This window comes from Nerophis ophidion, linkage group LG04, assembly GCF_033978795.1.
Source record: "Nerophis ophidion isolate RoL-2023_Sa linkage group LG04, RoL_Noph_v1.0, whole genome shotgun sequence".
Lineage (NCBI taxonomy): Eukaryota > Metazoa > Chordata > Actinopteri > Syngnathiformes > Syngnathidae > Nerophis > Nerophis ophidion.
Window position 1 is genome coordinate 75,674,575 of NC_084614.1, and position 15,272 is coordinate 75,689,846.

Below are 15,272 nucleotides of genomic sequence, written 5' to 3' on the forward strand. Positions count from 1 at the left end.
AATCACATAAAATAATAATACTAAAAAAAAAGTACAAAGTTGACAACACATAATAATATAAATTAATATAGTGCAAAAGGTAATGTATAGTGTGTAACGCATGATTGTCCAATTTTGCCTGAAAGGGAGTGGGAAGAAGATCATTTATTTAATCCCACCCCCAGTTCTCCATTAAGTTATTATTCCCATGAGTTTCCCTTTTACTTTGTTTAAGGATTATAATACAAATGTTGTATCATAGTGGTATTACCACAAGTAACAATAATTATTACACTGTAACAATAATTTGTAGGGCTGCGAATCTTTGGGTGTCCCACGATTCGATTCAATATCGATTCTTGGGGTCGCGATTCCATTATATATCGATTTTTTTCGATTCAACGCGATTCTCGATTCAAAAACGATATTTTTCCGATTCTTTATTCATTCAATACATAGGATTTCAGCAGGATCTACCCCAGTCTGCTGACATGCTAGCAGAGTAGTAGATTTAAAAAAGAAAAAGCTTTTATAATTGTAGAGGACAATGTTTTTTCGACTGATTGCAATAATGTAATTTTGTTTTAACTATTAAACAAACCATAAATATGACTTATTTTATCTTTGTGAAAACATGATGCGAAGCAAGTGTGAGCCACTGTGACACTATTGTTCTTTTTTTCATTTTTATAAATGTCTAATGATAATCAATCAATGTTTATTTATATAGCCCCAAATCACAAATGTCTCAAAGGACTGCACAAATCATTACGACTACAACATCCTCGGAAGAACCCACAAAAGGGCAAGGAAAACTCACACCCAGTGGGCAGGGAGAATTCACATTCAGTGGGACGCCAGTGACAATGCTGACTATGAGAAACCTTGGAGAGGACCTCAGATGTGGGCAACCCCCCCCCCTCTAGGGGACCGAAAGCAATGGATGTCGAGCGGGTCTAACATGATACTGTGAAAGTTCAATACATAGTGGCTCCAAGACAGCAGTGAGAGTCCCGTCCACAGGAAACCATCTCAAGCGGATCAGCAGCGTAGAGATGTCCCCAACCGATACAGGCGAGCGGTCCATCCTGGGTCCCGACGAGCGGTCCATCCTGGGTCTCGACTCTGGACAGTCAGTACTTCATCCATGGTCATCGGACCGGACCCCCTCCACAAGGGAGGGGGGGACATAGGAGAAAGAAAAGAAGCGGCAGATCAACTGGTCTAAAAAGGAGGTCTATTTAAAGGCTAGAGTATACAGATGAGTTTTAAGATGAGACTGTCAATGAGGGATTTTTAATCACTGCTATGCTGAAATTATAACTAATATTGATACTGTTGTTGATAATATTCATTTTGGTTTCACTACTTTTGATGTTTGTGTCTCCTCTCAAGTGCTCTGTTTATTGCAGTTCTGAGTGTTGCTGGGTCAGGTTTGGTTTTGGAATTGGATTGCATTGTTATGGTATTGCTGTGTAGTGGTTTGTTGGATTGATAACAAAATATTAATAATAATAATAATTTAAATGACAAAAACAAAGATTTTAAAAAAAAAATGAGAATCGATTTTTTCCCACACCCCTAATAATTTGTATCAACAATGTTGGTAATTGTTGGTATTTTTTAAATTACCATTCAACGAAAATAATAATTGACTGATTAAAAAAAAATACATCAGCATTTTTTTCTAACTTTATGAAATGATTAAATCACAGCTCTGATCGAATCAATGGAGACTTCCGGTAAATACCACAATCAATTCAATCACTTCCTGCGCCCAGAAACAAAATGTCGTATTTAGTTCCTACCCACCCGCTCACATAAAAACACACATTTCAACTTCATGCACGTCGTAGTCATTTTTATTTAATTTTTTTAAAACACAATTAATTAATTAACAGTATTTACAACGTTCGAGCTATTTTCATGATATTTTTCCCCGTGACGACGTTTAGAGTGACATTTCCCTCTGGCCATTGCGCAACACGCTGACGAACCGCAGCTCCTTTTATTAGCCAGCGAGGCTGGGTGAAGATGACAAGCGGCTTTCTGGCACCTTCAGCCCGGTAAAGACTCCAAGTAGACGCCGGTGTTGCCGTCCCATTTTATTGCTGCTTGCCGCCGTTATTGTGGAGTGACTTGGATGCTGGTCAATATTTCCAGCTAGCTGCTAGGTAAGCGTCGCCGCCATCGTTTCTTTATTGCCTGTTTTTCTAGTTTCATTTAATTTGGACAAAACCGTTGTTGATCATGTAAATCAACATTAGAACCGGTATTATCAGACAGGTCTCGTAAAGACAATTCTAGTGAGATAAGCACAATGTCCCTGTGATAAGTATTCAGAAAGTTAAAACCGGTAAAAATGCACGAATTTCTGGTCAAGTCCTTGACATTAAGTCAATTTTAGCTGTGACCTTTTTGTTGAATGCGACTTTCAAAATGCCATAACTTTCCTTTTCAAAAATGTTGGTAACAAACTAAGACAGAAAATTTTTTTTTCCATCATGTTATGAAAGTTAGCTACCTCTCTTTGTTTATAATGTCTATTTTCTGCTGGATCTAATCTCTATTTTATGCTCCAGCTGTTACATCTACTGTAATATTGCACATGGTATTTATTATTTATGATATAAGAATATGATATAGCAGTATACATCAGAACTGAACAAATTAAATCCCGTTAAGTCAGTGGTTCTCAAATGGGGGTACGCGTACCCCTGGGGGTACTCGAATGTATGCCAAGGGGTACGTGACATTTTAAAAAAAATATTCTAAAAATAGCAACAATTCAAAAATCCTTTATAAATATATTTATTGATTAATACTTCAACAAAATATGAATATAAGTTCATAAACTGCGAAAAGAAATGCAACAATGCAATATTCAGTGTTGACAGCTACATTTTTTGTGGACATGTTCCATAAATATTGATGTTAAAGATTTCTTTTTTGTGAAGAAATGTTTAGAATTATGTTCATGAACCCAGATGGATCTTTATTACAATCCCCAAAGAGGGCACTTTAAGTTGATGATTACTTCTATGTGTAGAAATATTTATTTGTAATTGAATCACTTGTTTATTTTTCAACAAGTTTTTAGTTGTTTTTATATCTTTTTTTCCAAATAGTTCAACAAAGACCACTACAAACGAGCAATATTTAGCACTGTTATACAATTTAATAAATCAGAAACTGATGACATAGTGCTGTATTTTACTTCTTTATCTCTTTTTTTCCAACCAAAAATGCTTTGCTCTGACTAGGGGGTACTTGAATTAAAAAAGGGGGTACATCACTGAAAAAAGGTTGAGGACCCCTGCGTTAAGCTTTTCAATCTGGCCCGCCGGTCGTTCCCATATAACTTTTTTAGATCTTTAAGATGGAAAGTGTAGCTGCCATTATGTTGTGCAGTGATGTCTATACAAAGTATTTCAATGGTTGGAATATTTTAGTGACTAGTGTTCTGATACCAATATTATTTTGATACTTTTTGGTACTTTTTGATACTTTTCTAAATAAAGGGGACCAGAAGAAATTGCATTATTGGCTTTATTTTAACAAAAAAATCTTAGAGTGTGGCGGACTGGTACTTGTCAGAGGCGGTATGGTACCGAATATGATTCATTAGTATTGACCTACTAGTTACTATGGTAATCTACGTCACAGCAGGTCAGACCCTTCGCGTTCATATTTCGCTGTTTGTTGCATTTTGCTTGATTGTAAAATATGTGGATGGAGAGGGGGTGTGACGTTCATATGTTCTCAATATTCTGGGTTTTATCGTTCATAGGAAAAAAAATACAATTCCATTCCGTTTTTAAGACGGTCTGTCATAACATTTTTAGAAATCAATCCGACTTTATCGTGAGTTTTTGAATTAGTTTTTCTAAAAATAGATATACCGGCCCCCGGTCTAAGTCTATATGTTATATTTTATATTGCTACTATGGTACATTTTTAGTCTACTTTTTACTTGCATTATCCTTTCTATCGTTACACTTTCCATCCTTTCTAACTGAGTTACTGTGTCTAAGTCTATATTGAAAGTTTAATTAATTCCAAGTACTACACTAATCAATCGGGAAATATAAGGATGACAACAATTGTAAATCAAAAACTTAAAACAACAAGGATTATTATTTTTATTATTATTATAAGAGATGACAGTCAAAATAAACGCGTTAACTCATGTGATTAATCACAACAAAACACACTAATCATGTACACGCTTTGATTAATCATGCAATTTGTTTTGCCTGTAAAAGCTCTTACCTATACGGTCAGTGATCAGATCAACAAAAGGTTGGACTCACCTTCTCATTTCAATGCGTTTCCTTTATTTTCCTGACTGTTAATCTTGTCAATTGTCACTGATTGCATCAAATCTACGACACCTGTGAAGGGAAAACCACTTAAAGCAGGGGTGTCAAACTCAAATACAGAGCTAAACAAAGCTAAGGTTGAACAAATTCAATCAATCAGTCAATCAATGTTTATTTATATAGCCCTAAATCACAAGTGTCTCAAATTAACCCTTTAGTAGGGACTCAAACAAGTTTTGCATCGGATATTGAACAAGCAAGGCATATATAACTTTATAGTGACACGCAAAATCGAAATTCAATTAATAATAATAATTAAAAAATATCAATGGCATATCAAATGAAATGGAAATACAAATTGAATGCCTCTTTTTTTGCAGCCTTCTGAGGTAAATATCAAAATAAACTTTTTCCACGGGCTAAAAATAGGTTTGAAAATAAAATAACAATAATGAATGAATCAAACATTTAAGAGAAAGTGCATGAATAAAACGTTAATTATTGCTCAGTTTGCTACACTGATTTGCTGTAACACTGAATATGGAACAAGCAACGCTTATATAACTTAATAGGGCAAAATCAACTTTCACAAAACAAACGAAAAACATCGATGGTGTATTAAATAACATTAAAATAAAACAAATGAATGCCTCTTTTGTATTTGCTGCCTTCTGAGGTAAACATCAACATTAACTTTTTCCACAACCTAATAAATCTGCAAATAAAATAACAATGAGCTGGGCGGGGTTTTGTAGTGTCCCAGAAGAGTTAGTTCTGCAAGGGGCAATAAAAACAAAAAAACACTTTACTATACATATTTACCGTATTTTTCAGACTATAAGTCGCAGTTTTTTTTCATAGTTTGGCCAGGGTGCGACTTATAATCAGGAGCGACTTATGTGTGAAATTATTAACACATTACCGTAAAATATCAAATAATATTATTTGGCTCATTCACGTAAGAGACTAGAAGTATAAGATTTCATGGGATTTAGCGATTAGGAGTGACAGATTGTTTGGTAAACTTATAGCATGTTCTATATGTTATAGTTATTTGAATGACTCTTAACATAATATGTTACGTTAACATACCAGGCACCTTCTCAGTTGGTTATTTATGCCTCATATAACGTACATTTATTCAGCCTGTTGTTCACTATTCTTTATTTATTTTAAATTGCCTTTCAAATGTCTCGTCTTGGTGTTGGGTTTTATCAAATAAATTTCCCCCCAAAAATGCGACTTATACTCCAGTGCGACTTATTTATGTTTTTTTCCTTCTTTGTTATGCATCTTCGGCAGGTGCGACTTAAAAATGCGGTAATATGGTTCTTAAAAAGTCAGAACAATATGTTCTTCTGTCAATGAAAGTAAATTCTGTGTCAATTTATGGTATTAAATGTTTTGAATAAAACTTGGTTCAATGATTTCTGTGATAATTCCGGAATTTCTGAACCTGTCATATCGTTGTGTTTTTATTTGCGATATTTCATTTCTGCAGCACCCTTCCTTGCCATCCTAACCTGGTCCTGACCGCCAGGAAGATGAGCGGCATGCGCGTGGATGCCAAGGTGGTGATGCTGGGAAAGGAGAGCGTGGGCAAGACCAGCTTGGTAGAAAGATACGTTCATCAGCGCTTCCTGGTCGGGCCATATCAGAACGTACGTGAGCGTCAGCTAGTCAAAATCGGATGAAAGGAGCTCGTTTTACGAGAGCTTCACGAAAACGTTGTTGGGTACTGACGGGAATTGAGAATGTGTTACTAATGATTGTGCCCTCAGCAGACTATTGGTGCTGCGTTTGTGGCCAAGCCAATCCAAGTGGGACACAAAGTCATCACTCTGGGAATATGGGTACGTCTTTAAATCTCACATTTTGCCCGGGGACAAATTCATGACTCTTGAACGGGCTTGAATGGATGAGTTTGTCTTGTCTTGCGCAATCAGGACACGGCCGGGTCGGAACGCTACGAAGCCATGAGCAGAATCTACTACAGAGGGGCCCGGGCGGCCATCGTCTGCTATGGTAAACAACACTTTTATTTGCATTTATATGATCTTTTTATTGTGTTCAACTGCTGTATTTAGTAGAGATGTCCGACTATTGTCCGACTCTTAATTACCGATACCAATATCAACCGATATATATATATAAATATATATATATATATATATATATATATATATAGTCGTGGAATTAACACATGACTATGTCTAATTTTGTTGTGATGCCCCGCTGGATGCATGAAACAATGTAACAAGGTTTTCCAAAATAAATCAACTCAAGTTATGGAAAAAAAAATGCAACATGGCACTGCCATATTTATTATTGAAGTCACAAAATGCATTATTTTTTGTAACATGCCTCAAAACAGCAGCTTTGAATTTGGGACATTCTCTCCCTGAGAGAGAACGAGGAGGTTGAGGTGGTAGCTGGGGTGTATATTGTAACGTCCCGGAAGAGTTAGTGCTGCAATGGGTTCTGGGTATTTGTCCTGTTGTGTTACGGTGCGGATGTTCTCCCGAAATGTGTTTGTCATTCTTGTTCGGTGTGGGTTTACATATTTGTAACAGTGTTAAAGTTGTTTTTACGGCCACCCTCAGTGTGACCTGTATGGCTGTTGACCAAGTATGCATTCACTTGTGTGTGTGAAAAGCTGTAGATATTATGGGATTGGGGTGGCACCAAAGGCAGTGCCTTTAAGGTTTATTGGCACTCTGAACTTCTCTCTACGTCCGTGTACACAGTGGCGTTTTAAAAAGTAATACATTTTACTTTTTGAAATCGAAACCGATAACGATAATTTCCGATGTTACATTTTAAAGCATTTATCGGCCAATAACATTATCGGCAGTCCAATGTTATCGGACAGCTCTAGTATTTTTGTGTACTTTTGAAAAAAACTGCAGTGAAATTTCCCCCACAGATTCAATGTCATTGATTGATTGATTGAAACTTTTATTAGTAGATTGCACAGTACAGTACATATTCCATACAATTGACCACTAAATGGTAACACCCGAATAAGTTTTTCAACTTGTTTAAGTCGGGGTCCACGTTAATCAATTCATGGTAATTTATGTACACTTAAATGTTTTTTATTGGAGCACATCTAAATGATAAATGCAGAAATTACCATAATAATACCTTTTTCACTTCCTATGTACAATATTAATTTTAATTTCACCATAAAAATGTAAAAGTAGTATAAATTCCTGTGCATTTATCTAAATGTATTTTTCTACACAGGAATATACAACAATTATTCTAAAAAAAAGAGGAGAGATATAATTTCTGAGAAAAATGTATATTAAAACATTTGTATGCACGTACAACACTTAAGACCTTCAGTATATCTGTATGTGGAATTAAAGTATGGAATGGATTAAGCAAAGAAATCAGACAATGTATTAATATAATCCACTTCAAGAAACTCTTCAAACTTAGTGTTTACAAAGTACAGAGAAGAACCATGTTAAACATTCTGAAATTATTTCATCCATCCATCCGTTCATTTTCAAAATAATCTCACATCATATATAACTTACTTCACCAATTATTATGTATTTATTTATTTTTATTGTGATTACTTATGGAGTATATTGTGAATAAATTGAGAACAGGAGGTGAACAAAAGTTTTAGCATTGGTTATGGAAAAGAAAAGGGGTAGGATTAAATAAGCTCTGCTTCTTCCTACTCCTTTTCAAACATGTTGAATGGAGAAACTGGAAATTGTGATGCATCATGTTGTATGCTTGCATGTTCCAAATAAACTCAAACTCAAACACATTTAACATGGGAAAGTTAATAATTTAATATTAACTTGTGTATATTTATAATCACTTGCTTGTTACTTTTATTAAGTTATCTTTTTAAAATGTTCTTAAAAAAATATTATTATTATTAATTATTATTAAATCCTAATTAATCATGGTTTTCTTTATAGTAGACAACACAATAAAAAACAAATCCTTTTAGGACTTCCATATACATTTATTTGTTTGAAATGTAACCACAAAAAAAAACCCTAATATAATTGTAATTAATATTAATTTAATGTGTATAATATTCATCATCAATTGGTTGCACTGCAAAAAGTCAGTGTTTAAAAACAAGGGGAAAAAATACAAAAATGAGGGGTATTTTATTTGAACTAAGCAAAATTATCTGCCAATAGAACAAGAAAATTTGGCTTGTCAAGACTTTCCAAAACAAGTAAAATTAGCTAACCTCAATAAATCCCAAAATACCTTCAAATAAGTATATTCTCACTAATAACAACTGTACTACTATATGAGTACGTATGTTCTATTGTTTCATTGAAAATAAAACAGCAAAGTCCCATTTGGCTGTCATCTGTTTTAATTATGAGACACAATAATGATTACTTTAAAAAAGTAGTTTTATACTTGTGCGTGTTGATGACACAGCTTTGCAACAGTTGATATTCTAGTTTGAAACATGTTATACTCAATATAGGTCTTAAGATCTCAGCAACAAGCTGTAGTATCTTACTGAGATCATTTAGGACCCAAACCCTTAAGACAAGTAAAAAACTCGAACATAAAATCTGCTTAGTGAGAAAAAGTATCTTATCAGACAGAAATTAAGCAAATATCAACCTTTTTTGAGATATTTAATGTTACTTAGATTTCAGTTTTTGCAGTGTGTTACTTCCGGTCTTTAAATTTATTTGCTGAGTTTTTAAAATTATGTCTGGATAAATAATCATTCCCCCAAAATCTGTAATAATTATTAATAATTTAGCTTTTTCTTTATAAGATGATAAATCTAATCTGCCAGAACTTTCATTCCAGTTTGAATGCAAATTTATAAACAAAATTAATTAGTATTTATTTTCTGTGCTGCAAAATAATGTTGTTCCTAGTGTGCATGTGTACTTGTGTTAGTGTGTAAGTGCGATGCAAGTATGTTACTGAATATGAGTATGATGCAAGTATGTATGCTATAGTTTGTGTGATACTAATATGTGTCATACTCCCATCTGTTATTAATAATGTTTTATTGTGGACTTGCAGATCTGACTGACAGCAGCAGTTTCCAGCGTGCTGCTTTCTGGGTGAAGGAGCTTCAGAAGTGTGAGGAGGTAGGAGAGTTAGTTACCTTCTGCAGAGTGCGTTACTTTCTTCAGTCAGTTCCTACGGTCTGTTTCTTCAGTGTTCGCTTCTTCAGAGTCAGTTCATTTTCCTCAGCGTCAGAGTCTACAGATTTAGTTAGTCTCTACAGTTACTACAGAGACCGTTTCAACAAACACTGTTTGTTTCTACAGTGGACCGTTTCTACAGAAATAGTCTCAGAGATAGCTTCTACAGAGTCAGTGAGTTTCTACAGGCAGTTTCTACAGAGTCAGTGAGTTTCTACAGTCAGTTTCTACAGAGACCGTTAAGTTTCTGCAGTCTTACAGAGACAGTTTCTATTGTCAGTTTTTCACAGTCAGTTTCTACAGTGTCAGCTAGTTTCTACAGTGTCAGTTTGTGTCTACAGTCAGTCAAAATTCTACAGTAAATTTTTACAGTGTCAGTCAGTTTCTGTAGTTTCAACTAGTTTCTACAGAGTCAGCTAGTTTCTACAGTCAGTTTTTACAGAAGCAGTTTTTACAGAGTCAGATAGTTTCTACAGTCACTTTTTACAGAGTCACCTTGTTTCTACACTCATTTTTTCCATTGTCAGTTTCTACAGTGTCAGTTTGTGTCTACAGTCAGTCAAATTTCTACAGTAAATTTTTACAGTGTCAGTCTGTTTCTGCAGTTTCAACTAGTTTCTAAAGAGTCAGCTAGTTTCTACAGACAGTTTTTACAGAGACAGTTTCTACAGTCAGATAGTTTCTACAGTCACTTTCTACAGAGTCACCTAGTTTCTACATTCACTTTCTACGGAGTCACCTAGTTTCTACATTCATTTTCTCCAGTGTCAGTTTCTACAGTCAGTTTCTACAGTGTCAGTTCGTGTCTACAGTCAGTCAAATTTCTACAGTAAATTTTTAAAGTGTCAGTCAGGTTCTGCAGTTTCTACTAGTTTCTACAGAGTCAGCTAGTTTCTACAGTCAGTTTTTAGAGAGACAGTTTTTACAGAGTCAGATAGTTTCTACAGAGTCACCTAGTTTCTACACTCATTTTCTACAGTGTCAGCTAGTTTCTACAGGCAGTTTCTACAGAGTCAGTGAGTTTCTACAGTCAGTTTCTACAGAGACCGTTAAGTTTCTGCAGTCTTACAGAGACAGTTTCTATTGTCAGTTTTTTACAGTCAGTTTCTACAGTGTCAGCTAGTTTCTACAGTGTCAGTTTGTGTCTACAGTCAGTCAAATTTCTACAGTAAATTTTTACAGTGTCAGTCAGTTTCTGTAGTTTCAACTAGTTTCTACAGTCAGCTAGTTTCTACAGTCAGTTTTTACAGAAGCAGTTTTTACAGAGTCAGATAGTTTCTACAGTCACTTTTTACAGAGTCACCTTGTTTCTACACTCATTTTTTCCATTGTCAGTTTCTACAGTGTCAGTTCGTGTCTACAGTCAGTCAAATTTCTACAGTAAATTTTTACAGTGTCAGTCTGTTTCTGCAGTTTCAACTAGTTTCTACAGTCAGCTAGTTTCTACAGACAGTTTTTACAGAGACAGTTTCTACAGTCAGATAGTTTCTACAGTCACTTTCTACAGAGTCACCTAGTTTCTACATTCACTTTCTACAGAGTCACCTAGTTTCTACATTCATTTTCTCCAGTGTCAGTTTCTACAGTCAGTTTCTACAGTGTCAGTTCGTGTCTACAGTCAGTCAAATTTCTACAGTAATTTTTTAAAGTGTCAGTCAGGTTCTGCAGTTTCTACTAGTTTCTACAGAGTCAGCTAGTTTCTACAGTCAGTTTTTAGAGAGACAGTTTCTACAGAGTCAGATAGTTTCTACAGAGTCACCTAGTTTCTACACTCATTTTCTACAGTGTCAGCTAGTTTCTACAGTCAGTTTCTACAGAGTCACCTAGTTTCTACACTCATTTTTCTACAGTGTCAGCTAGTTTCTACAGTCAGTTTCTACAGAGACAATTAGTTTTTACGGCCAATCTGTTTCTACAGTCAGCTAGTTTCTACACAGTCAGTTTCTACAGAAACTGTTAAGTTTCTACAGAGACAGTTCCTATAGTCAGTTTTTACAGTCAGTTTCTACAGTGTCAGCTAGTTTCTACAGAGTCGGCTGGTTTCTAGTCCGTTTTTACAGAGACAGTTAGTTTGTACAGAGTCAGGTAGTTTCTACTGTCACCTAGTTTTTACAGTGTCAGCTAGTTTCTACAGTCAGTTTCTAGAGTCAGCTAGTTTCTACAGTCAGTTTCTACAGAGTCAGCTAGTTTCTAAAGTCAGTTTTTACAGAGACAGTTTATTGAGTCAGGTAGTTTCTACAGTCAGTTTCGACAGTGTCAGCTAGTTTTTACAGTCGGTTTCTACACAGTCAGTTTTTACAGAGACAGTTTCTACAGAGTCAGCTAGTTTCTACAGTCAGTTTCTAGAGAGTCAGCTAGTTCCTACAGTCAGCTAGTTTCTAAAGTTAGTTTTTACAGAGACAGTTATTTTATACAGAGTCAGGTAGTTTCTACAGTCAGTTTCTAGAGTCAGTCAGTTTCTACAGTGTCAGCTAGTTTCTACAGTCAGTTTCTAGAATCAGCTAGTTTCTACAGTCAGTTTCTACAGAGTCAGCTAGTTTCTAAAGTCAGTTTTTACAGAGACAGTTTATAGTCAGGTAGTTTCTACAGTCAGTTTCGACAGTGTCAGCTAGTTTTTACAGTCGGTTTCTACACAGTCAGTTTTTACAGAGACAGTTTCTACAGAGTCAGCTAGTTTCTACAGTCAGTTTCTAGAGAGTCAGCTAGTTCCTACAGTCAGCTGGTTTCTAAAATTAGTTTTGACAGAGTCAGGTAGTTTCTACAGAGTCACCTAGTTTCTACAGTCAGTTTCGACAGTGTCAGCTAGTTTCTACAGTCAGTTTCTTCACAGTTAGTATTTACAAAAACAGTTTTTACGGACTCAGTTTTTACAGAAAGTTTTTACAGAGTCAGCTAGTTTCTACAGTCAGCTAGTTACTACAGTCAGTTTCTAGAGTCAGCTAGTTTCTACAGTCAGCTTCTAGAGTCAGCTAGTTTCTACAGTCAGTTTCTACAGTCAGCTAGTTTCTACAGTCAGTTTCTAGAGTCAGATAGTTTCTACAGTTAGCTTCTAGAGTCAGCTAGTTTCTACAGTTAGCTTCTAGAGTCAGCTAGTTTCTACAGTCAGCTTCTAGAGTCAGCTAGTTTCTACAGTCAGTTTCTAGAGTCAGCTAGTTTCTACAGTTAGCTTCTAGAGTCAGCTAGTTTCTACAGTCAGTTTCTACAGTTAGCTAGTTTACAGAGACAGTTTCTACAGAGTCAGCTAGTTTTCTACAGTCAGCTAGTTACTACAGTGAGTTTCTAGAGTCAGCTAGTTTCTACAGTCAGTTTCTAGAGTTAGCTAGTTTCTACAGTCAGTTTCTAGAGTTAGCTAGTTTGCTAGTTTACAGAGACAGTTTCTACAGTGTCAGCTAGTTTTCTACAGTCAGCTAGTTTCTACAGTCAGTTTCTAGAGTCAGTTAGTTTCTACAGTCAGTTTCTAGAGTTAGCTAGTTTACAGAGACAGTTTCTACAGAGTCAGCTAGTTTTCTACAGTCAGCTAATTACTACAGTCAGTTTCTAGAGTCAGCTAGTTTCTACAGTCATTTTATAGAGTTAGCTAGTTTACAGAGACAGTTTCTACAGAGCCAGCTAGTTTTCTACAGTCAGCTAATTACTACAGTCAGTTTCTAGAGTCAGCTAGTTTCTACAGTCAGTTTCTAGAGTTAGCTAGTTTACAGAGACAGTTTCTACAGAGTCAGCTAGTTTTCTACAGTCAGCTAGTTACTACAGTCAGTTTCTACGGTCAGTTAGTTTCTACAGTCAGTTTCTAGAGTTAGCTAGTTTCTACAGAGTCAGCCAGTTCCTACAGTCAGTTTCTAGAGTCATTTTTTTAGTCAGTTTCTACAGAAAGTTAGTTTTTACAGTGAGAGTTTCTAAAGTCAGTTTTTGCCGTGTTATTTTCTACAGTGTCAGTTTGTTTTTAAGTCATTTTCTCCAGATTCAGTTTCATCAGTCAGTTAGTTTCTACAGTTTCAACAAAGTCAGTTAGTTTCAGTTAGTAAACTCAGTTTCTGCGGCGTTAGTTTCTACGTAGTCGGTTAGTTTGTACAGTTGGTTTCTTCAGAGTGAGTGAGTTTTCCAGAGTCAGTGTCCTGTCCTTAGAAAGTTGTACCTGCTTGCAGCACTGTCAGATCTACTTGTGTGGCACCAAGAAGGACCTGCTTCTAGAAGACCGAAGCTTACGGCAGGTCGATTTTCATGACGTTCAGGACTTTGCGGAAGGTGAGAAAATCCAACTTTTCATTCAACTTTTTAAAAGAGGAACATTCATGGAAATCCTCTCTCACATAATGAGGAACAGGGACTTTTTTCCCCCCTCGCACGCACTCATTGTCCTTATTTAATTACTGACTCACGTACTTATTTACTCATTTATTGTCTATCTTATTTACTCACTTATTTACCTACCGACTTATTTCATTACTAAATGACTGACTTGATTTTTTACTTGCTGTTCTTCTTTTAGAAATCAATGCACAAAATTTTGAAACCTCCAGCAAAACAGGAAGCAACGTTGGTGAGTCACCCTCTATTTCCTGCAGACAACCTTACTCGTGTACATCATGTGCCGTTTACTATTACAACATTGGTTGTTTGCGTATCAGTACCACATTGGTTGCGTTTGCATCTTACCGTTACAACATTGGTTGTGTTACCATGAATTGATTAACGTGGACCCCGACCCAAACAAGTTGAAAAACTTATTCGGGTGTTACCATTTAGTGGTCAATTGTACGCAATATGTACTGTACTGCGCAATCTACTAATAAAAGTCTCAATTAATCAGTGTGACGAGACCAGCAATTCAGGTTTTCCTTTCTGTTTCTAAGGGCTTAAATTTGACAAGAAAAAGATTTGTTGCTAGTCACTGGGTGTTGTTGATAAATGGGTTTCGCTTTGCATAGTAGGGTTTTAACTTGCACTTACAAATGTTGCGACCAACTGTAGTTACTGACAGTGGTTTTATGAAGTGTTACTGAGCCCATGTAGTGATATCCTTTACACACTGATGTCGATTTTTGATGCAGTACCGCCTGAGGGATCGAAGGTCTGTAATATCATCACTTACGTGCAGTGATTTCTCCAGATTCTCTGAACCTTTTGATGATTTTACGGACCGTAGATGGTAAAATCCCTAAATTCCTTGCAATAACTTGTTGAGATATGTTGTTCTAAAACTGTTCGACAATTTGCTTACAAAGTGGTGACCCTCGCCCCATCCTTGTTTGTGAATTACTTTGCATTTTACGGAAGATGCTTTTATACCCAATCATGGCACCCACCTGTTCCCAATTAGCCTGCACACCTGTGGGATGTTCCAAATAAGTGTTTGATTAGCATTCCTCAACATTATCAGTATTTATTGCCACCTTTCCCAACTTCTTTGTCACGTGTTGCTGGCATCAAATTGTAAAGTTAATGATTATTTGCACACAAAAAAAAGTTTATCAGTTTGAACATCAAAAATGTTGTCTTTGTAGCATATTCAACTGAATATGGGTTGAAAATGATTTGCAGATCATTATATTCAGTTTATATTTACATCAAACACAATTTCCCAACTCATATGGAAACGGGGTTTGTAGTTAGATATCACCACAGGGTCACTGAATTGACCCTTCCTGCCCCCTCTTCTTATTCTCTGGCAGATGCTTATCAGGTGTGTTAGGAAGCAGTTTTTCCTTGCCCTTATGTGGGCTCTACCGAGGATGTCGTTGTGGTTTGTGCAGCCCTTTAAGACACTTGTGATTTAGGGCTATATAAATAAACATTGATTGATTGAATT

At 35.9% G+C, this 15,272-nt stretch overlaps 1 protein-coding gene and 1 long non-coding RNA gene across 4 annotated transcripts in view; one reads left to right on the forward strand and one right to left on the reverse strand.

The window, feature by feature from the left end:
- LOC133551896 (uncharacterized) overlaps positions 1 to 15,272 on the reverse strand; it is a 30,378-nt gene continuing 15,106 nt past the window's right edge. Inside the window, exon 4 of the long non-coding RNA XR_009806580.1 lies at positions 1 to 4,373. This is a non-coding gene — a long non-coding RNA (uncharacterized LOC133551896). The remainder of the gene's footprint in view (positions 4,374 to 15,272) is intronic.
- rab24 (RAB24, member RAS oncogene family) overlaps positions 1,754 to 15,272 on the forward strand; it is a 26,633-nt gene continuing 13,114 nt past the window's right edge. The window contains exons 1-7 of one of the 3 annotated variants that reach the window (XM_061899080.1): positions 1,754 to 2,153; positions 5,803 to 5,962; positions 6,083 to 6,154; positions 6,248 to 6,326; positions 9,342 to 9,409; positions 13,609 to 13,708; positions 13,953 to 14,003. In XM_061899080.1, the coding sequence (XP_061755064.1) occupies positions 5,846 to 5,962; positions 6,083 to 6,154; positions 6,248 to 6,326; positions 9,342 to 9,409; positions 13,609 to 13,708; positions 13,953 to 14,003 (487 nt within the window). In that variant the 5' untranslated portion in view covers positions 1,754 to 2,153; positions 5,803 to 5,845. The remainder of the gene's footprint in view (positions 2,154 to 5,802; positions 5,963 to 6,082; positions 6,155 to 6,247; positions 6,327 to 9,341; positions 9,410 to 13,608; positions 13,709 to 13,952; positions 14,004 to 15,272) is intronic. The other 2 variants (XM_061899082.1, XM_061899081.1) reach the window with 2 other exon arrangements.